Source organism: Myotis daubentonii, chromosome 2 (assembly GCF_963259705.1).
Source record: "Myotis daubentonii chromosome 2, mMyoDau2.1, whole genome shotgun sequence".
Lineage (NCBI taxonomy): Eukaryota > Metazoa > Chordata > Mammalia > Chiroptera > Vespertilionidae > Myotis > Myotis daubentonii.
The window spans coordinates 56,231,713-56,254,406 of NC_081841.1; the positions used below are offsets into that span (position 1 = coordinate 56,231,713).

The 22,694-nt window shown below is 47.4% G+C and overlaps 1 protein-coding gene and 1 non-coding gene across 9 annotated transcripts; both read left to right on the top strand.

Annotated features, from left to right (window-relative positions):
* The first annotated feature begins 405 nt into the window (after positions 1 to 405).
* DGKA (diacylglycerol kinase alpha) lies at positions 406 to 22,675 on the top strand. 8 transcript variants are annotated; one of them, XM_059683197.1, is made up of 25 exons: positions 406 to 514; positions 690 to 789; positions 6,832 to 6,979; positions 7,404 to 7,477; positions 7,809 to 7,941; positions 8,189 to 8,263; positions 8,728 to 8,777; positions 9,131 to 9,205; positions 9,372 to 9,491; positions 9,602 to 9,716; positions 10,256 to 10,344; positions 10,474 to 10,593; positions 10,798 to 10,896; positions 11,075 to 11,158; positions 11,398 to 11,471; positions 11,631 to 11,705; positions 12,122 to 12,207; positions 12,298 to 12,387; positions 20,347 to 20,507; positions 20,749 to 20,813; positions 21,041 to 21,131; positions 21,414 to 21,612; positions 21,723 to 21,843; positions 22,032 to 22,092; positions 22,344 to 22,675. In XM_059683197.1, exons 3-25 carry the CDS (start codon positions 6,916 to 6,918, stop codon positions 22,425 to 22,427), a joined length of 2,205 nt encoding a protein of 734 aa, XP_059539180.1. In that variant the 5' UTR covers positions 406 to 514; positions 690 to 789; positions 6,832 to 6,915; the 3' UTR covers positions 22,428 to 22,675. The 8 variants fall into 8 exon arrangements, with proteins under 8 accessions (XP_059539180.1, XP_059539178.1, XP_059539177.1 ...); XM_059683195.1 differs by lacking the exons at positions 406 to 514; positions 690 to 789 and adding an exon at positions 818 to 957; XM_059683194.1 differs by lacking the exons at positions 406 to 514; positions 690 to 789 and adding an exon at positions 834 to 972.
* LOC132228921 (U6 spliceosomal RNA) lies at positions 17,746 to 17,852 on the top strand. The gene has a single exon (XR_009451526.1). It is a non-coding gene; the product is annotated as a U6 spliceosomal RNA (small nuclear RNA).
* Positions 22,676 to 22,694: the final 19 nt, after the last annotated feature.

Sequence of the window (22,694 nt, forward strand, 5' to 3'; positions counted from 1 at the left end):
CACCTGGGACCCTCAGTGGATAGAGCGTCGGCCTGCAGACTGAAGGGTCCTGGGTTGGATTCCGGTCAAGGGCATGTACCTCGGCTGCGGGTATACCCCCAGTGGGGGGTGTGCAGGAGGCAGCTGATTGATGTTCCTCTCTCATCAATGTTTCTAACTCTCTATCCCTTTCCCTTCCTCTCTGTAAAAAAAATCAATAAAATATTGTTTTTAAAAATGGAGGAGTCTCTTCCAACAAGCCTGTCTTGAGTGTCTTAAAACAATCAAGAACTGCTTGCACCCCTCTGTTTCCACTAGAGGTCCTCATGTATTCATTCCTCCTCTTCAACCCCCACCGAAGAATGTAGAAGTATGTCTATATTATATGTGTGTGTGTACACACACACGACATTTACAGAACACACATACACCCTCCCAGCCAGGGCTCTCCCCTCCCCTTTCTTCTACCACCAGGTGTAAAAAGGAAGATTCCAGGAACTCAAGCCTTTGTTATTGTGCCCTATTTCAATGAAGGGTAAGAGGAGGCGTGTGTGCGTGTGTGTGTGTGTGTGTGTGTGTGTGTGTGTGTGTGTGTGTGTGTGGAGGGGGAGACGGGGCGGGGCCAGGAAGCAGGATGCCAGGGTCCCCAGTGCCTACCAGTAAGTCCCTAAGGCCTCCGTCTCTCTCCCTTGCCACCGTGCTGCCCCCAGGGTCTTCACTCCAGAACAGATTCCAGAAAGAAACTGAAAAGACCTCTTTTCACCCCAACTTTTGGCCAAGGCCTTCTATGCCACCTGCCAGGACCAGCAGGTAATGTGGGAGGGTGCGGGCATAAAGAAAGGGTGGAACAGGCCAGAGTGCTCTTTGCACCTAAACCTCCACCCCAGAATCAAGGGAGCCATCTGGGTTTTGCGAGAAGGAAGTGTCCGTAGACTTGGGAAGACAAGTGTGAGGCGTCCGGGTCGGGGTGTTCCTGAGGTGAGGGGCCTGGAGGTAAGGGGGGCAGCTTTTCTCAAGTAGCGGCAGGTAGTGGGGCCCCTGGTGGGTGGTGGTGGGTGGGTTGGGGTCTCAGGACGTGGAGTCTGAACTCTGGCCTCGCTGCTGAGAGATCTCCGGGGTATGGTCTTAGCCCATAGTGGTTGCACCGGAGCTGGGAAGGCAGCAGTTAGGAGGGCGAGGCGTGGGCCGGGGGCAGCTGTCCCCCTGTGCCGTCCGCTCCCGCCCCCGCCCCCGATCGATCCCGGGCTCCCGGGGCTGGAATGCAGGGAGAGGCCGTGAGCGGCTGGAATGAAGGGAAAACAGCAGCAGAGCGGGCCCCGGGGCGGGAAGATGAGCAGCGCGGGCAGGAGGTGGAGAAGGAGGCACAGACCGGAGCCCTGGAGACACCGGGACGGGGGGAGCGAGGCTTGGTGAGCTGGAACGGGGGCCTCTCCAGACCGGCATCCCGGTGCTGGGGGCCCCGGGCGCGGGCGCGGGCGGGCCGGCCGGGGTGAGGGGCGGGCAGCTGTGTCGTCAGGAGAGGGGCGGCCCCGCGGCGGCCGTCTCTGCCGGCCCGGCCCGGCCCCTGCATCCCGGCTCCGGCTCCGGCTCCGGCTCCCGCGCTGCAGCTCCGACCGCGCGCTCCGCAGGCAGGTACAGACCCCGCGAGCCCCCGCCGCCCGCCCGGCCCTCGGCGCTGGAGGGCGGGGGCGCGCGAGGGCACGGCCCCGGGCGGGGTAGGGCTGCTGGGCGGCGGCGGAGGAGGAAGCGTGACAGCTGGAGCGGGGAGCCCGCGGGGTTAGCACCGGGGCGCGGGGGCAGCGGGAGGGCTCGGCCGGAGCCGGGGAGGCAGCGGTGCACCCAGAGCTCCCCCTCCTCCTCTCCCTGTCTCGGAGGGATGAGGAAGCCCAGCTCTCAGGGACCCGAGTGCGAGGAAAGTCCATTTTTGGAACCTCGACAGCGCTGCACGTTGGAGAAGGCTTCTTGTTTTGGCCTCCTGGTCCCCGACTTCCCACCCGTATCTTCTCCACACCTGTCACCGGGATTCTGAAACTCCCGGGGTCTGAGTCCCGTTTTTCACCTTCGGGGGAGGAAATGAGCTTTACTGAAGAAGAAACGCAAATATGATTGGGCATCTTCTCACCCTCAGAACGAATGAACCCACATGCCCCAACTGTGCCAACATCGGAACTTCCTCCTGCACTGCACAATGACCCCCCCACACCCCCACACCCCACCCCCTTAATCAAGCAACACTGCCATCTGTGAGGTTTGTGGAGGTTTAACGAATTTTGAGGCTTCAAGCCAAGCCAAATGTTTCCCTCTAGGGGGCTACTAAACTAGTGGCAGCGATGGGCAGGGAAGAGGAGGATGCAGGTTCTCGTGTGGTTAACGGGTTCAGAAGTCCAGGTTCAGTCCTGGGCCCTCAAGGACCAGTGCCTGCCCTTGGGGTTCCTTGCTGGGTCAGCCTTAATGTTGTGGGGGCAGAGCTGATTCCTGAGTAATGGTAAACTCATGGGACTTGGAATGTGAGCAATGAGTGTTGAGGTGAAAAGGGAAACTGTAAACGTTAGCACTGGCTTTGGAAAGCATACTTACCTTTCGGTTACCAGCAGTGTTAGTATGTGATGTCTAAAATAAGATCTAGGAAACCAGAGGCACTCAGGTTTAATGAAATGGACCCAGGACAGGCTGTGTGGAGTCTGCGTGTCACCCTGTGACGGTTGCCCTCTCTCTGGGCCTCAGTTTCCTCCCAGCTCTGAGGATGTTCGATGATTCTCTGCCTCCAAGTGAACTAACTCTCTCACCCCAAGTTGGAAGAGGCAGGCAGGGAAAGCAGAGGAGGGAAGGGAAGGGTGAGTCACAAGTAGCTGGCGGCTGGCAGCTGACCCCACCCTCCCAACCCTAGCAGCCGCCTGGACTAGCCCAGGTTGTAGACTCAGGGTTGGGATGGAGCGGAGGACAAACCTGGACTTGTTATAGGTCTTTAAGGTCCTAGGATCCTGCAGTTTGTTGCCTTCCAGCAACTGGGGTGGTTAAACTTTCGGGGGAAAGTCAGAAGGATGGCTGAAAAGAACCCAGGAGTCCTAGGTCCAAGGTCGCAGCCCAGGAGTATCCTTGGACCCTGACAGTGTAGTTTGCAGCCACCTCCTCACCTCCCCCCCCCCACCCCCCATAGGCAAAATGCAGAATCCTAATGCTACATGTCGGTGCCTGACACGGGGGAAAGTCTACAATTGGGCCTCACTGCTACTGGGAGTCCCTAGAATTTATGCCTTCCTGGGTCAAAGATATCATTTTCCCTAAGCTCCAGATGTGCGTTTCTCTAGGTACCATCCTTGTATTATAATAAAATAACAAAAATAATACTATCTAACATTTAAAGAGTTCTTCTGTGTCATGAAGTTTACTAAGTATGTTGCATGTATTATCTTATTTAATCCTCACATGGTGACTAATTTCTCTAGGTACCCATTTTATCGATGCGGAAACAGGTTTAGGGAGATGAAATAACTTACCCAAGAGCTAGGATTCTAATCCATGCCTATCGAATTCAAAAGTCCATACTCTTAACCTCTACTGTATACTACATTTAAGACCTTGAGGCTAGGAAGGATCATTTTTTGAAAAGAGAGACAAGAAAGAAGTATTGTCCTTTTGTCCCTTGTTTGCTCACTCCCTGTCACTTTCTCTCACAGATGTCCTAGAACCTTGGAGCTATCTAAGAATTCCCAGGGGTAATCAGAGTGGCTAATTAAGCCATACAGGCCCATTAGCCATGAGACTATTATGTATTCATTAGCTCTGTTGGCAGTAGAAGTTGGATGATAGTCTTTGAAAAGGGCCAGAGGGGTGGACTCCTTTCTCCAGAATATCAGTGTCACAGAACCCCTTCCTAAGTGTTCCCAGAGCGCCCCCAGGCGAGGAATGTTCTACACATAGAGGTGGGCAGCAAAGATGTCCCAAGGTTAGAGGCTACAGAGTAGATTCTTGCACCACCAGAAAATAAATTCTCATAGGTCCTAACTGCCTCCTTGAGCCTGAATAAATAAATGGGCAGAGGGGAGGCAGAGGTCAGATTAACATTATTCATTCATTTAACAAATATTTATTTAGCACCTACTATATGTGCTCCAAATTGTCTCACGTATTCCCCTGCCTATCAAGATGGACACTCTGGCATCCCATTTAACCATATTTGTATTATTATTCTCAAAATATGACTCCCTAACTTTACATAACTATTTGTACAACCAATATGGAGCACCTACAACATGCTGGGCACTGGGGTTTTTGTTTTTTTTTATTGATTAAGTTATTACATATGTGTCCTTATCCCCACATTACCTCCATCCCCCCCCACTCATGCCCTCACCCCCTGTTGTCTGTGTCCATTGGTTAGGCCTGTATGCTTGCATATAAGTCCTTTGGTTGATTTCTCTCCCTTACCCCCAACCTCCCCTACCTTCACTCTGAGGTTTGACGATGCTTCTCTGTTTCTGGATCTGTTTTTGTTCATCAGTTTATGTTGTTCATTATATTCAACAAATGAGTGAGATCATGTTTGGGCACTGTTTTTGATATTGGGGATACAGTGATGAATAATACTGACAAGCCTTGGCTGGTTTGGCTCAGTGAATAGAGCGTTAGCCTGCAGACTGAAGAGTGCTGTGTTTGATTCTCGTCAGGGGCACATGCCCAGGTTGCTGGCTCGATCCCCAATAGGGGGTGTGCAGTAGGCAGCCGATCAATGAATCTCTCTCATCATTGATGTTTCTATCTCTCTCTCCCTCTCCCTCTCTGAAATCGATAAAAATCTATTTAAAAAAGAAACAAAAGATTAAAGAAATAGAATTTAAAAAATGATAAGTTCCTGCCCTTGTGGAACTTACATTTTAGTAGAAGACAAACAGGAAAGAAAATAGTTGGGTATGAGATTTATCGGAATGATCACTTAGTAAGTTATATAATGTCTAATCACTGGAATGAAACTAATACAATATATGTCAACTGTAGTTGAAAAATAAAAAATGGTTCAAAGAAAAAATAACAAGATAATTTCTAGCTGTGTTATGTTCTGTAAAAGAAATGACGGTGCTATGCAAAGGAGGGGACTACTTTAGAATGATCAGGGAAGGACTCTTGGAGCAGCTGACATTTCAGCTTTGGCAAAAAGTCAGCTCTGCCCACGAGTATGGAAGAGTGTTCCAGGCAGACAGAACAGTAAGTCTCATGGCCCTGAGCAGGGAAGAACTTGGTATGTTTGCAGAACAGAAAGAGGTCAGTGAGACTAAAAGGCAGTGTGTGAAGAGGAGAGTGTTGCTCACTGGTTGAGCATCCACACATGAACCAGGAGGTCAGGGTTCAATTTCCAGTCAGGGCACATTTGGGGGTTGCAGGCTCAATCCCCAGTAGGGGGCATGCAGAAGGCAGCTGGTCAATGATTCTCTTTCACTGATGTTTGTCTCTCAGTCCTCTCCCTTCCTCTCTGAAATAAATTTTAAAAAATTTTATATATGTATATATAAAAAGACAGAAAGACAAGCAGGGGCCCCTGCCACACAATTCTTGGATTGCAGCTTTGGTTCCTGCCTTGGGAAGTCCCAACCTCCTCTTGGAGCTTTAGTTTCTTCACCTATAGGATGGCTATACCAATCATTTTTTATCTCATAGAATTTTCTTTTAATTGTTAATACAATAACTACTGTTTCTTGAAGGCCTTCTGTATGCCAGGCATTATAGTTGGTACTTTTTATACATTATTTGACAATCCTCACAACTGTGATAGATAGGTGTCATTCTCCCCATTTTACAGATGTAGTTTGTCCAAATCAGACGCTGGTATCAGAGCTAAAAATAGAACCAAGATATGACTAACCCTAGTTCTGTTTGACTCCAAAACGGTGCTGTGCTATACTAATGTGAGATATTATTATTGCTGTTTTTCAATACTCAAGGCAAGTTGCCCTCTGCTACTTGGTCTCTGGGCCAGTGGTCAGCATGATCCACGTGATGGCTCCTCTTTGGTCTCTGAGTCCCATAGCTAAAAATTAGCTCCCTAAACACTGTTAGCCAACCTAGGTGGGTAGAAGGAAGACCCCATAATCTGAGACTCCCACATTTAGTTAAACCCTGCTGCAACCGGGAAGTCAGGCAGATAGATGTCTTCCCCCTAACTTCTCCCAGTCTCACGTGCCTGGCTTCCCCCCTTCCTCAGTCGAGCTCCGCTGGACACTGGCGAGGCGGGGCCAAGGTTGGGGACCCGCCAGAGTTGGTTCTGTGTCGCGCGCGTCAGAAGCGCTAGAGGTCGTTGCGGGGCGTGGGTGGCTCGGGGAGTGGGTGGCGGAGCGGGGCTGGAGACCGAGGCTGGAGGCGGAGCAAAATGGGATCCTGGCCCGGAAGGCGTGCCAGCAGCGCAGTGAGAACCACCCGGGGGGCCGGGATGTGGGATCCGCGATGGAGAGCACAGGCTTGGAATTGACTGCAGAGATTGGGGGTGGCGGGAGAAAAGGTAGAAGCAGGCGAGAGACACACTCACGAAGACATATACACTGGGAAAGCGGGCGTGGGGGCGGGAAGCTGAGGGTGGTCAAGATGAATTAAGACAGATTGGGGGCCGAGGGGAATAAGAGAGCTGGAGAAGGATCCAGAAATGGAGGAGAGTAAGAGATGAGTCAAAAACAGAGACAAAGGACAGTCTGTCAGGGAGAGAGAGAGACACATGGAGAGGAACACAAGGCACAGAAGAGACTTAGAGAGAGACTCAGAGAAAAGGAAAGAACCGAAATAATCGTGGGAGTGGAGAATTAACTGAGTAGACAACCACAGAGGCCATGCTGGCTCTTTCAGCCACATGCTCTTGTCGTCCTCCAGACCTACCCTTGGAAGCCCACGTCCAGGCGCCGCAAGTTGTACTACCAAGCTGCCCTCGTGGCCAACCTTGTGAAAAAAAGGAAGATGGCCAAGGAGAGGGGCCTAATAAGCCCCAACGATTTTGCCCAGCTGCAGAAATACATGGAATGTGAGTCTTTCTCTCAGTCCTTTAGTTCTGGAGACCTTACCCCAGAGAGCTCCTCCTCTTCCTTCAATTTTCCCCCCTCACCCCCAGTCTCCCCCATGATCTTGAACCAGTCAGCTCCTAAGATATGCCTATGACTAGGAAAGGGAGGAGAGGGAGATGAGGAGATGTCTGGGGTCTCAGCTGTCCATCTACTTTCTCTGAACCTTGACTGCCCGTTCCAAGTCTCAGAGAAGAAAAAATAGGGGTACCACTTTGGAGGATCTGAAATGTTATTCTCTTCTGTATTTCTGTGTATTTCAGACTTTCTTCTTTCTTCGTCTCACTTGACTCTTTTTTCCTGTTGGGTGTCTGGGTGGGACACTGGCAGAGGGCAGGGAGAGCTAAACTAGACTAATGCTCTTCTTTCACTCTCTTCACACGGTAGACTCCACCAAGAAGGTCAGTGATGTCCTAAAGCTCTTTGAGGATGGTGAAATGGCTGGATATGTCCAAGAAGATGTGAGTGGCAGCTGGTAAATCTTTTCCTGGACCAACTCCTCCTGTCTTTGTTTTTTGCTACACCATTGGGATCCCCAACTTCCAGGGATTATTCTGGGCCCAACCATGCTCTCTTCCCTTGAGATACCCCAACATTCATTGTTACTGCAGCTATTGCTTTAGGACAAAGCAAGAGATTCTAGTAATTCAGGACTCAACCTAAGAAGTTATACTCCTGCCTTGGGTGCTTCTCAATTCTGCACTTACTGTCTCTGTCCTCACTACTCCCAATTCTTCAATCCCCAACTCCCATCCTGCAGACTCCCCAGGATAATGGTTGCTCTCATCATAGGCCATTGGGTATGAGGGATTCCAGCAATTCCTGAAAATCTACCTGGAAGTGGATGATGTTCCCAGTCACCTAAGCTTGGCCCTGTTTCAATCCTTCCAGACTAGTTACTCCTTAGAAGAGACTGTAAAAAAAGGTATGGTCACACAGGTGGGAATGGGCCCAGCCTCCTGAAGAAAAGTCATGGGTTTTGGAGTGAGAGCTGAATTGAGTCACATGCTGGGGTTAGGGATGGGGATCGTCAGAGGTAGAGGTTGGCCCTGCTGGTCTCTGGGAGCTGGAAGAAGGAAAGTTAAAGGGAAGAGTTGGGACAAACAAAGGAAAAGAGAAGAGCCAGAGTGAAGGGAGCCCCACCTCAGATTTACTGTACTTTTTGTATCCAGATATGGTATGTCTCAGTGATGTCTCCTGCTACTTTTCCCTTCTGGAGGGTGGCCGACCAGAAGACAAGCTAGAATGTGAGTTGCCATTCTGGACTGGGGGAGGGGAAGAAAGGTGAAGGGAGAGAGGGTGTTCCCCAGCCTTCCTTCCCTAATTTTTTCAGGATTCCTAAAGACCGACAGGGCCCGACAAAGGTGGGGCCAGAGAGTGAGCCCATTTTCTCTGTTCCCCCAGACTCCTTATACCTAATGCCATCCACCATAGTCACCCGAGTTCCTATGTTTTGTACATTTTCATGTAGGTGGCCTGGGGTGTTCTTGGGATGTAGATGGTGTGTAGTATCTCCCCTATCAGGTTCACTGAGGGTGGAATCCAGACCTGTTTCCCCTCCCTTTTTGTCTCCTTTTTCAGTCCCAACCCCAAGCTCTGGGCTCTTCATCTAAAAGGTTTCTCCCTATCTCTTTGTTTCCCCTGTATTCTATGATGAATTCTTTGGGTATCCCTCACAAACTGACCCTGGCCCCCCTAAAACACCCCACAGTCACCTTCAAGCTGTACGACATGGACAGAAATGGGATCCTGGACAGCTCAGTGAGTTGGGGGACCTGTATGCTGGGCAAGGGAGTATGTGTCCATTTGTCTGTCCCCTCCTGTCTCAACTCTTCCAGGATCTTAAGAAGCAGAGGAAGCTAGAGGGAGAAGTTGAATCTTGTAGAACTAAATTTGGGAGTAGGTCCCAAGCTCTTGACCCCTAAAAGAGGAGGCTGGAGACATGAATTGGGGACTGGCTTGCAAACATATGAACACACATAGACTTAGCATAGGCACCTGAGAATGAGAGATGGGTCTGGGGTGGAATGTAAGAACTCTGATTTCTAGAGAACGGTTTGAATGGTGGTAGTGAGGTGGGATATGGCTGTGGCTCTTACTCTCTTGGCCCACAGGAAGTGGAAAAAATCATCACACAGATGATGCGAGTGGCTGAATACCTGGATTGGGATGTGTCTGAGCTGAAGCCGGTAAGGCAGCTCTTCCTTCATGTCCCTTCTTGTATTTTCTCCCTTTAAGGGTAAAGTCTACTTTACCCTTAGCTAGGATGGCTGGTCTGGGTGTCCTGGGGGGCCTTGGAGAGGTGTCAGATCTGAGGGGCCACTCACACCAAGAGTCTCCCCATTCTCTGCTCAGATTCTTCAAGAAATGATGAAAGAGATTGACTATGATGGCAGTGGCTCTGTCTCCCTGGCTGAGTGGCTCCGGGCTGGGGCCACTACGGTGCCATTGCTAGTGCTGCTGGGCCTGGAGATGGTGAGTAGAAGAGACTTGTAAGGAAGTTAAGACAGCTGCTTTGGGTTGTTTGCCAGAGGTTGGTTCTCTAAGGGCTTAGACACTCCCTAGCATTTACTATGCCCTCCTAGACCCTGAAGGACAATGGGCAGCACATGTGGAGACCTAAGAGGTTCCCCCGACCAGTCTACTGCAACCTGTGCGAGTCAAGCATTGGTCTTGGCAAACAGGGCCTGTGCTGTAACCGTGAGTGATGGGGCCTGGGAGTGTGGGAGCAGAGGGGCAGCCCAGCTCTCTGTGGGAGCATGGTGCTCTGAACTTAGTGTAACCGGGGTTTGAATCCTGACCTCTGTCACTGACTAGTTATGTGACCTAGTTAAGCCTTAGTTTCCTCAACTGAAATTGAGATCATTGTGAGCATTAAATAAGTTGTTGCAAGAAAAGTGCTTCATCCAGTGCATGTACCTACTATTAAGTCTACAATAAAAATTAGTTATTATTATTGTTTTATATCTGGGCCTCCTTTGGATCATCCAACTCAGTTACTGGCACGTGGAGGGAGTAGGGGTAGTCATGCAGTAACAATTGCCCTCTTAGGGGGAAGAGTGAGCAAAAGGCATAGGTCTTGGAGGTGAACCCCCACCCCAAACTTTAATTATCTACCATACCCTCACAGCAAGGGATTATATGTCTTGTTTCAGTGAGTGATCCTACCTCACCCCCGGGTAAGGAGGAACTAGAGAGAGGGGCTTTGCTAAGGCTCTGACCTTCTTCCCCTTGCCCAGTCTGTAAGTACACCGTTCACGACCAGTGTGCCATGAAGGCCCTGCCTTGTGAAGTCAGCACCTATGCCAAGTCTCGGAAGGACATTGGTGTGAGTGACCCCCATGCCTACCCCATCACCATCCACAGCCTGGCCCCAGCCCTTGGCCCATTGTTACCCTCAACCCTTCCCCAGTCCTTGCTCAGACCCTCTCAGACTGGGATTGCCTTTCTCCCCAAGGTCCAATCACATGTGTGGGTGCGAGGAGGCTGTGTATCTGGAAGATGCGACCGCTGTCAGAAAAAAATCCGGATCTACCACGGTCTGGTTGGGCTGCATTGTGTGTGGTGCCACCTAGAGGTCAGTTCAGAGGCTTTGTCTACAGGCTGCGCCTTGGGGCCTCTGCTTAAACTGCCCTCTCTCCTCTGTTATCTCTAGTCTTCTCGCCTCCCAGACAGCTTATCCCTTACAGCCCCTAAGGGCTCTCTTTTCAGTACCAGATCCCCAAGTTGAGAAGTGATGAGGTTCCTTCCACGATCTCTCCATGCCCACCTTGTCTTTCAGATCCATGATGACTGCCTGCAAGCTGTGGGCCATGAGTGTGACTGTGGGCTGCTCCGGGATCACATCTTGCCCCCATCTTCCATCTATCCCAGCGTCTTGGTGAGTGCTGTGGGAAGTGGCTGGGAGGGGACACGAGTGCTTCTCCGATTTAAAAATACACATGCACACAATGCCATTTAGAGCAGAGAGCCTATACTTTTAGGACTCAAGTCAAACTCTCATCTGTTTAGGGATTCACACACAATCCAGTTTTCCTTCCCTTTGCTTCCCTTCCTAGGCCTCTGGACAGGAGCATAAAAGTAGCAAAACAAGCCAGAAGATCGTGGATGATTTAAATTTGAGCACGTTTGAGGCTCTGCGGGTACAAGGCTGAGAGGGTTGGGCTTCATGTGGTGGGGAATGGTTTTCCTTCACTGGAGCCCTCCTGGGGGGAATGAAGTAGAAACCTGGGGAATTGTGCCTGCTCTCCAGAAGCCCCACCCTGGTAGAGGAGGGGGAAATATCTTGGGGGAATAACAGCTTTCTGTTCCTGTCTCCAGGGTCCATCTGAACGCTAACAAAACCCTGTGTTCCTTACCCTTGTCTTCCTCCTCCGTGCAGATTGACCCTGTCGCCAACACCCACCCACTTCTGGTCTTTGTCAACCCTAAGAGTGGTGGGAAGCAGGGAGAGAGGTGAGAAAACAACACTGGGTCTTCTGAGATGGAGGGAGAGGACCGACAGAGATTTGGAATCTGTGTGTATGGAGAGGACTTTCCTTGAGGAGGACAGCAAGAAGGTGGGGTACAGAAACTCCATCCCCTGCCATGAGCTTTCCTTTTTCCCTCAAATAGGGTGCTTTGGAAATTCCAGTATCTGCTAAACCCTCGACAGGTGTTCAACCTCCTAAAGGATGGTCCTGAGCCAGGGTGAGTGTAAGTTGGGAGCTATAGCACAATGTTTGTGTGTGTCTGCCTATCTGTGTATGTTGAGAGAGCAGGAAAGATTGCATGTTGGGAGGGGAGGGCCAGGGGACCCCTAGAAATCAGAATTCAGAATGCCGTTTTCACTAGGGTCACTGAGTATTCTGTCCTCTAAGTGCTCTGCCTCATCATTGTTCTGCTCAAAGGTTGGAGATACCAATTTTCCCTAACTACTAAGGAGTGGCTATAAACTCTCCCCATTGTACCTTTTCTCTGCTCTTAATAGAGATAAGTCTTTTGACATAGGAGAAGGGGATTATAAGGAAAGTCCAAAAAAAAAAAAAAGTAATCTGCCTGTCTGGGAATTGGGTAGCCTCATTCCAGTTATCGTTCCTCATCTTCTCTTTCACCTTTTGTCTCAGGCTTAGATTCTTCAGAGAAGTTCCCGATTGCCGGATTTTGGTGTGTGGTGGAGATGGCACAGTAGGCTGGATCCTCGAGACCATTGGTCAGTGCAGGGAGCGCTCTGGGCAGGGCACTCGGGCAGTGGCCTTCCAGAGCTAACTCCCTCCATGCATCTCCACACCTGCCTCCCCAGACAAAGCCAACTTGCCTGTTGTGCCTCCTGTTGCCGTGTTACCTCTGGGCACTGGAAATGATCTAGCTCGTTGTCTAAGATGGGGAGGAGGTAAATGATTAGAAACTTTTTCTTGGGTAATGGGTGGAGTTGGGTTGGAAGGGGAAGACACCTAGAAAGCATCTAGGCGTCTGGTGAACAAAGAGGGTTGGGAAGAATAGGCAGAGATGGGCGGGTACCAAAGTGGATTGTCCCAAAAGAAGAGAGCTGTGGAAGGAACAAGGATCACAGTCTGAACTTAGAAGGGTCAAGGGTGATGGTTCTCTCCCCTATACATCTAAAAATCTTCTATTTCTCCCAACCAATTCTTAGGGCCCAGAGCATCAGGGATCAGGGAAAATGGGGGTAGAGGGAGGACAATGTAGGAATAAGAAAGGTTGTATAAGAGCTAAGCCAGCTCTGGCCAGTGTGGCTCAGTTCGTTGGGCATTGTCCCGTGCACAGAGAAAGGTTGCTGGTTCGATTCCTGGTCAGGGTACATGCCTGGATTGCAGCTCGATCCCCAGTAGAATGCAGCAGATTGATGTTTCTTTCTCTACCTGTCCCTTCTTCTCTCTCTCTCTCATATCAATGAAAACGTATTTTTATGTAAGCCAGATGCCGAGTGATGGAACTTGTAGGGAGATTGGCCATGACTCATCCATTCATTCAACCAGTTAATCAGGTCATGTATTCATTCATTATAATTTCTTCCCAAGTGTATTGCAACAGTCTCCTAACTACACTCCCATTTCTAGTCTTTTGCTCTCTTAAAAGAGAAAGAGTTGAAGGCATTGGTAGTTAAAGATGTCAGTGTGGGGCAGGTTGAGTTTGAGGTATCTTGGAGCTGAGCTGCTGGATTCAAAGTCCAGCTCTGAGATGTCACAGGAGATTATAGAATAGGGGTCTTCTAAGGAGAGTAAAGAGTGTTTTAAATGGAAGAAATTATGTAAAACCATTGGAGCCACCAAACAATGTGGTGGTGCATTAGGGGAAAGTGTGAGTCATTCATTGTTACTGGGACATAAGGGGTGAAATGGGGAATGGGGAGAAGGAGGACTGTGTTTGCTAGAGTCCAGATTATGGAGGGTCATGAATGCTGTGCTGAGGAGTTTTTAACTTCATCCTGCTGAAGATTGCAAGCTGACAGCCCACAGAAGTTATTTGTACTGTCTACCTTGCAGCGTTTTAATTTGTTTGACTTTGGTTATTTCTAAGAAGTGGGTTATGTATTCCTCAATTTCCCACAAGCCCGGGGCTTCCTACTGTTCACTCGTCCACTTTACCTTTCTAACACTGAGGCATTTGAATGTGCAATTCCTGAACCGTAGGGAGCTCTTAAACTCATGAAAAATATATGTAAAATATTATACTCTCGTATACACTGGCCGGTGTGCTCAGTGGTTGAATGTCAACCTATGAACCAGGAGGTCATGGTTCAATTCCCAGTCAGGGCACATGCCCAGGTTGTGGGCTCAATCTTGTGTGGGGCGTGCAGAAGGCAGCCAGTCAATGATTCTCTCTCATCATTGATGTTTCTATCTCTCTCTCCCTCTCCTTCTTCTCTGAAATCAAGAAAAAAATATATTTAAAAGTAAAATAAAATGTTATACCCTCTCTATATAAAATATTATTCCAGAAATTAGGAATATTTTTTAAATATATTTTTATTGATTTTTTACAGAGAGGAAGGGAGAGGGATAGAGAGTTAGAAACATCAATGAGAGAGAAACATCGATCAGCTGCCTCCTACACACTCCCCACTGGGGCTGTGCCCGCAACCAAGGTACATGCCCTTGACCGGAATCGAACCTGGGACCCTTGAGTCTGCAGGCCGATGCTCTATCCACTGAGCCAAACCGGTTAGGGCTAGGAATATTTTTGAATACATATTACCATGTAAATTTTTGGCCAGATTTTATTTGTTTGTTTGTTTTGTGTTGTGTTAATCCTCACCTGAGGATATTTTTCCCATTGGTTTTATTTTTATTTTTATTTATTTATTTTTTAAAATATATTTTATTGATTTTTTACAGAGAGGAAGGGAGAGAGATAGAGAGTTAGAAACATCGATGAGAGAGAAACATGGATCAGCTGCCTCCTGCACGTCTCCTATTGGGGATGTGCCCGCAACCCAGGAACATGCCCCTGACCGGAATCGAACCTGGGACCTTTCAGTCCGCAAGCCGACGCTCTATCCACTGAGCCAAACCGGTTTCAGCTGGTTTTCTTTTTAAAATATTTTTATTGATTTCAGAGAGGAAGGGAGAGATAGAAATATCATTGACCTGTTGCCTCCTGCACACCCCACACTGCAGAGCAAGCCTGCAACCCGGGCGTGTGCGCTTGACTGGAATCAAACCTGGGACCCTTCAGTCCACAGGCCGACACTCTATTCACTGAACCAAACTGGCCAAGGCCCCATTGATTTTTTAGAGAGAGTGGAAGGAAGGAGGAGAGAGACACAGAGAGAGAAACATCGATGTGAGAGAGACACATCGATTGGTTGCCTCCCGCGCGCACCCCAACCAGAGCCATGAGGTAGAAGCCACAATGTTTGGTAACTAATGGGTTGTGGAGGAGGACGTGAAGACCAGTCTAAGACATTTCCTAGGTCTGTGGACTGAGCAGATGGGATGGCATTTATTAAGATATGGGATACAGGAGGAGGACCAGTTTAAGGAAGAAAGATTCATTTTTAGACATGCTGCATTGAGGTGTCAGTGGAGCACCCAGATGGAAGTGTGTGGTGGGTAGTTAGAAGTCAATGTTAAAAATTTAGGAGACCCCGTGATCCCACTTCTAGGAATATATCCCAAGAAAACAGAAACACCAATCAGAAAGGATATATGCATCCCTATATTCATAGCAGCACAATTCACCATAGCTAAGATCTGGAAACAGCCTAAGTGCCCATCAGTAGATGAATGAATTAGAAAACTGTGGTACATCTACATGATGGAATACTATGCTGCTGTGAAAAAGAAGGAATTCTTACCATTTGCAACAGCATGGATGGAACTGGAGAGCATTATGCTAAGTGAAATAAGCCAGTCAATGAAGGAAAAATACCACATGATCTCACTCATTTATGGATAATAAAGGCCATTATAAACTTATGAACAAAAATAGATACAGAGGCAGAGCATCCTCGAACAGACTGTCAACTACAGCGGGAAGGCCGGAGAGGGTTGGGGGGCAGGAGGGGGGCGGTAAGAGATCAACCAAAGGACTTGTATGCATGCATATAAGCATAACCAATGGACATAAGACACTGGGGGGTAGGGGAGGCCAGGGGATTGTCAAGGGCAGGAAAAAAAGGAGACATATGTAATACTCTTTGTAATACTTTAAGCAATAAAACAATTTTAAAAAATTTAGGAGAAAAGTCAGGGCTGAAGATACATGTTTGAGAGTCATCTGCTCCTGGGTGGAATTGACATCTGGAGGAGAGTTACCAGGAAAAGAGTTAAGAAGAGAAGGTGGATGAGAACAGGCAGATCCTGGTAATCACCCTATTTAAGGTTTGAGCAGAGGAAGATGAATTATTAATGGAGTCTATATTAGTGACCTGTTTCTGCTATAACAAGTCACCACAAACAGTGGTTTAAAACACAGCTCTGACTGGTTTGGCTCAGTGGATAGAGCATCAGTCTGGGGACTGAAGGGTCCCCAGTTTGATTCCGGTTAAGGGCATGTACCTTGGTTGCGGGCACATCCCCAGATGGGGGTGTGCAGGAGGCAGCTGATCGATGTTTCTAACTCTCTATCCTTCTCCCTTCCTCTCTGTAAAAAAATCAATAAAATATATTTAAAACAACAACAACAACACAAATTTATCATCTTAACGTTCTGAGGATCAGAAGTCCAAAATAGGTCCCACTGCACTAAAGTCAAGATGCTGGCAGGGCTGTGTTTTGTTTAGAAGCTCTAGGGGTCCCCTTTTACTTATAAGGACCTCTGTGATCACCTTGGGCCCCCCTAGATAATTCAGGATACTCTCCCCATTTTTAAAATCATTAATTTAATCACACCCACAAAGCCGCTTGCTGTGTACGGCAACATATTCACAGATTCTGGAGATGAGGATGTGGACATCTTCAAGGGGCCATTATCCTGTCCACCGCAGAGACTACGAAGGAGCAGTTAGAGAGGGCCCTCTGTCACTTAGAGAGTGCTAGTTTAGAAACCAAGTGAGTAGTTTCATGAGTTAAAATAAGAACTAAAGATACACTATTGGTTTTGGCAGGAATCACTGGCATCTTCGCCAAAAGCGTTTCAGCAGGGTTGTATGGTGAAAGGCAAATTACAGTGGGTTGAACCACCAATGGAATGTGAGGAAGTGAAGACCCAGTTTTGTAATCTTTTCTTCCTGATTACAAAAATAATACGTGCTTGTGGTAAAATATACTTCAAACGTTTCAGACATATGTGCCAAGAAAGTGAAAGTTCTCTGTAATCTACTCCCTGAAGTTTTGGAGTCTATTTCCACACGGTTTTCTTTCTAGAGACATACTAATCTGTATTTAAACAACAAGGTCATTTTACAGATGCTTTTCTTCTTCTTTTTAACGAAACAGTTCATCTTGGTTGTCATTATATTTCTTTTTTAAAATATATTTTTATTGATTTCAGAGAGGAAGAGAGAGGCAGAGAGAGATAGAAACATCAAATGATGAGAGATAATCATTGATTGGCTGCCTCTTGCACACCCCCTACTGGGGATCAAGCCCGCAACCCAGGCATGTACCCTTGACTGAAATCGAACCCAGAACCCTTCACTCCTCAGGCCAACACTATCCACTGAGCCAAACTTGCTAGGGCTGCCTCACTCCTTTTATTACTGAATAGCACTATGCTCTGTGAATGTCATTATTTACTTATTTATTTTTATTTTGAGAGTATGTTTATTACAGCTCAGGATAGCGAAAGGAGGAAGGGCTTAGGATAGAAGAAGCAACAGGAGAGAGACTAAGCGAGGCTGCTTAAGCTCCCTAGAACTGTTACAGGAAAAAAGAAGTGAGCCAAGGTGGGGCTGCTTTCGCTCACTGGAAAGTCAGAGGAAACGGGGCCTTGGACACAGGTTCAGAGGGTTAGCTCGGAGGAGCAGCTGCTGCCCATGGCTCCCCTGGTTGCAAGTCCTGTGGGGACTGTTAGAGTTTAGGAGAGGCATGCCTGTCGGGGAAGAAAAGCATGGATGTGCTCCTGGGAGGGAACGTGCCTTTCATAAATTATTTAATGAGTCCCCTCTTGATAGACATCTGGGTAGCATTTAGTCTTTTACTACAAACCATGTGCAGTGAATACTGCACATCTATCTCTGCACACAGATGTGAGAATTTCTCTAGGAGAGATTTCAAGAAGTGAAATTGCTGGCTCCAAGAGCATAAAGATTTGACACTTGATTAGTTATTTTCTTTAAAAAAAAATAGTGCTTGCTTGAGCAGTATATATACTAAAATTGGAATGATACAGAGATGATTACCATGGCCTCAGTGCAAGGATGACACACAAATTTGTGAAACATTCCATATTAAAAAGAAAAAGAAAGTAATACGTCAGTACATTTTCACTGTAAAAAATTTTGAAAAGTGAAATGTGTAAGTCTTCACATATAGGTCTCTTTTTCCTTACTCCTCACCAAATTCCACATTCCTCCCACTGCTTCCTATTTGCACTCATTTTTCTGTTTTCACATGCACACACACACACACACACACACACACACGGGACTTTTAAACAAACATAAATGGGATCATGCTATCCAAATTGTTCTGGTTCTTTTTTTCATGGCATAATGTGTCTTGGAGCTCTTTTCATGTTAGCTCCTATAGATTTCATTTTGCATTCAGTAGCTGTGCATTATTTCATGGCATGGATTTGCCACCATCCATATAACCTTCCCTTACTGATGGGCATTTAGATTTTTTCCAATATTTTGCTATTTTAGAAGTACCTCAGCAAACTTACTTGAATATCCACTGCTGTGCACATGTGTGTTGGTTTCTGTAGGTGAAATTCCTAAAAGTGGAATTGCTACATCAAAGGATACGTTTTGATAAAATTTGATAACGTTTTGATAAAAATTGCTGAATTGTCTTCCAAAAATGAAATAACAATATATGCTCCAACTAACAGCAAATGAGAGTGCCAGTTTATTCACAATCCCTTTAATGCTTGATTTTATCAATCTCTTTATACTTTGTCAATTTGAGCATCTTTAATATGCATATTGTCCATTTGTATTTCTTTTTTAAAAATATGTTTTTATTATTTAAAATATATTTTTATTGATTTCAGAAAGGAAGGGGGAGAGAGAGTGATTGAAACATCAATGATGAGAGAAAATCATTGATCGGCTGCCTCCTGCACACCACACACTGGGGACCAACCTGCAACCCAGGCATGTGTCCTGACTGGAAATTGAACCGTGGTCTCCCGTGGCCAGGCTTAAATATATATATATATATTTAAAATATATTTTATTGATTCTTCACAGAGAAGAAGGGATAGAGATAGAGAGTTAGAAACATCGATCAGCTGCCTCCTGCACACTCCCCACTGGGGATGTGCCCGCAACCCAGGTACATGCCCTTGACCGGAATCTAACCTGGGACCTTTCAGTCTGCAGGCCGACGCTCTATCCACTGAGCCAAACCGGTTTTGGCTTAAATATATTTTTATTGATTTCAGAGAGGAAGGGAGAGGGAGAGAGAGATAGAAACATCAACGATGAGAGAGAATCATTGATTGGCTGCCTCCTGCCCACCCCGCTACTGGGGATTGAGTCCACAACCCTTCAGTCCACAGGCTGATGCTCTATCCACTGAGCCAAACCAGCTAGAGCTGTATTTCTTCTGTGATTGGCTTGATTGCCTTATTTGCCAGTTTTTCTATTGACTATATTAATATAGAATTTGTAAGCTTTTTTTGAATGTTGGGGAAGTTAATCTGTTGTCTGTGCTGCAGAAAATTTTCCTCAGTTTGTATTTTGTCTTTGTTGTTGTTGCTGTTAATCCTCACTTGAGCATATTTTTCCATTGATTTTTTTTAGACAGAGTCAGAAGGGTGGGGGAGAGACACAGAGAGAGAAACATTGCTGTGAGAGAGACACATCAATTGGTTGCCTCCCGAACATGCCCTGACTGGGACAGGGGATTGAGCCTGCAACTGAGGTACATGCCCTTGACGGGAATCAAACCCAGGACCCTTCAGTCTGTGGGCAGACGCTCCACCACTGAGCCAAACCGGTAGGGCTATTTTGTCTTTTTTTTTTTTAAGTGTGTTATTTATTTAACCATACAGAAGTTTGTAATTTTAATATATTTGTGTTAATCAGTCTTTCCCTTTTTTGGCTCCTAGCTTTGTACATATTATGCTTTAGAAAGGCCTTTTCCACTCAAGATTGTTAAAACATTGTGCTTTCTTCTAGTACAAATTCTGCTTCCTTTTTTTACATTTAAATTCTTTGATCCACCTTGAATTTATTTATTTTGGTATAAGGAGTAATTTTTACACCCAGCACCATTTATGGAATAATCTGTCTTTTCCCTGCTTACTTGAAATGTCATCATATACTAAACTCTCATATATACTTCATTCTATTTCTGGGCGGGCACTCTGTCCTTTACTTTTTACTTTATTTACTTTTATCACACTGTTTAGACAGAGAAAGTGTCAGGGAATGAGGGAGAGAGATAGAGATGGAGATGGAGATAGAGATAGAGAATGAATTTTCCCCATTCATCACTCATTTTAAAATTTTTCTGGCTATTTTCTCTAGTCTTCCAGATGAACTTTGCATGATTGTTAGATGGGTACACACATTGGGAACATTCATCCTCCATGACAGTGTGGAAGAAAGGGTCAGCAAGGTCCATGCCCAACCACCCTTCCCTTCCACTGGCAAGGGCTGGGAGAGTCTGCAGAATCAGGACAGAGAATCCCTGGGAATTTGTGGAGCCAGGAGCTAAGAGGAGGTCCCTCTGAGACTTGGGGCTGAGTGCTAACCTGTGTTCTCCCCCCTCCCTAGGCTATGAGGGACAGAATTTGGGGAAGATCCTCAAGGATTTAGAGATGAGTAAAGTGGTATATATGGATCGATGGTCTGTGGAGGTGATACCCCAACGAACTGAAGAAAAGTGTGACCCAGTCCCCTTTCAAATCATCAATAACTACTTCTCCATTGGTGTGGTCAGTGGAGTGGGCATGGGGGAAGGGAGGAAGTAGGGGTTAAGCAGGCACAGGCTGGAGGAGGGCAGACTGGAAAGGTAGAGGTTAAGGAAGCTATCCACAGGAAAATTTGGGGTGGGGCCCAGTGGTGTGAGTTGCAAGAAAAGAACATGAGGCGTCCTGCTCCCAAATGGGGAAGTTACAGAAAGTTATGTGCTGAGAGGAGGCAGGCCTCTGATCTTACATGCCCTGAACTCCCCAGGACGCCTCTATTGCTCACCGATTCCACATGATGCGAGAGAAATATCCTGAGAAGTTCAACAGCAGGTGAGAGAAAGTGGGGGTGGGGGTAGGTATACACAGTGGCGGGGACCAGTTGTGGCCAAGTGTGACCAGAGCACTTATATGGGTAGTAACACCTCTAGGAAAGCCCTCAACCCAAAGGTACCCTGTTCTGCATGGGTATGGAGTCAGGAGGTTGATGCCCTTCCCTGTCACTGCCAACTGCATAATTTGTCCCCTCCCTACTGGGTCTTGTGTTGGGGCTGATACAGAATGAAGAACAAGCTATGGTATTTCGAATTTGCCACATCTGAATCCATCTTCTCAACATGCAAAAAGCTGGAGGAGTCTTTGACAGTTGAGGTGGGTATGATGAAACCTAACCCTATATCCTTTTCAGCTTTTTATATCTTAGTTTCTCCCTACACAGGTGTCTCAAGAACTTCCCATATTCTTGAACCTTTGCTTTGACCTCCCAGTTCTCCAATTTTGAATTCCCAAGTTCTCAAGATATACTAGTCCCTATTTCCCTCCATCCCTTGCAAAACTCAAAATCTTGGCTTTCCCTATTTGTCATTTGGTGGAGGAAGAGGTCACGCCCTTGATTATGTCATGATGTAAGGATCTGTTTTCTCCTACCCTCAGATCTGTGGGAAACCATTAGATCTGAGTTCCCTATCTCTAGAAGGTATTGCAGTCCTGAACATTCCTAGCACGCATGGTGGATCCAACCTCTGGGGTGATACCAAGAGACCCCATGGGGACATCCACGGGATCAACCAGGCCTTAGGTTCTGCAGCTAAAGTCATCACCGACCCTGACATCCTGAAAACCAGTGTACCAGGTGAGAGGAGCCGCTCTGGAAGCGGAGTGAGCGGGACTAAGGGGAAGGTGTGACTCTCTCTGAAGGCACCCTGCTTCTGCAAAACCTGTCTCACTACTTTCCACCCCCAGACCCAAGTGACAAGCGGCTGGAAGTAGTAGGGCTGGAGGGTGCAATTGAAATGGGCCAGATCTATACCAAGCTCAAAAGTGCTGGACGTCGGCTGGCCAAGTGCTCTGAGATCACCTTTCAGTAAGGAAAATTCTGGCCAGGGGCTCTGAGGGAAGGAGTTGGGCCGGGAGCACCCGGGTCATGGGAATGGCGGGGAGGGACTGTACTAGGAGATCTCAGTGCTAACGGGTCTGAAAGCCAACTAAGAAACAGAGTTTTGGTATTTGATTGGTAAGGAAATCTCCACCATCTGCCTTGGCCTCCCACAGCACCACGAAAACCCTTCCCATGCAAATTGATGGAGAACCCTGGATGCAGTCGCCCTGTACGGTGAGTATTGCCTATGCCTGCCAAATATTGAACCCTCGGGCTCCATGGATCCTAAATCTCCGTGCCATAGCTTCTTCACTTCCTCCTGACGCCTGAAGTTTCCCTGTGCACCATTCCTCTCATACCCTGGCTTCCCAGCCCCTGGCCATCCTACTATGTATGATGGGTCTTCCCCCAGCAACCCACCCTGAACCCATGGGTCTTCCCCCAAATTTCTGCTGCTGCATCTGAACATGCCCCTTCCCTTCCAGATCAAGATCACCCACAAGAACCAGATGCCCATGCTCATGGGCCCACCACCCCGCTCCTCCAATTTCTTTGGCTTCTTGTGTTGAGGGGGACACCTCAGCCTCCAAGCCAGCCTTGAACCCACCTCCCTGGACTCTACTCCATAGGCTCTGTACACTGCTGCCACACCCTCCTGCCAGCTCAGGGCAGTGTTCCTTCACCCTTACAGTATTTATTATCCTGTACCACCTCCACTATTTCCCACGCATATGTGTGCACACACACATACACAAACACACCACAAACACATACATTGAAAGTGCCTCATCTGAATAAAATGACTTTTTTCCCCTCACTGGGATATCTGTTAAGTG

Coding starts and splice junctions, on each gene's coding strand:
- DGKA (XM_059683193.1), top strand. CDS start 1,239: ATGCAGGGAGAGGCCGTGAGCGGCTGGAATGAAGGGAAAACAGCAGCA. Junction 10,897..11,074: donor CCATCTATCCCAGCGTCTTG/GTGAGTGCTGTG, acceptor TTCCCTTCCTAG/GCCTCTGGACAGGAGCATAA. Junction 12,388..20,346: donor TTGTCTAAGATGGGGAGGAG/GTAAATGATTAG, acceptor CCCCCTCCCTAG/GCTATGAGGGACAGAATTTG.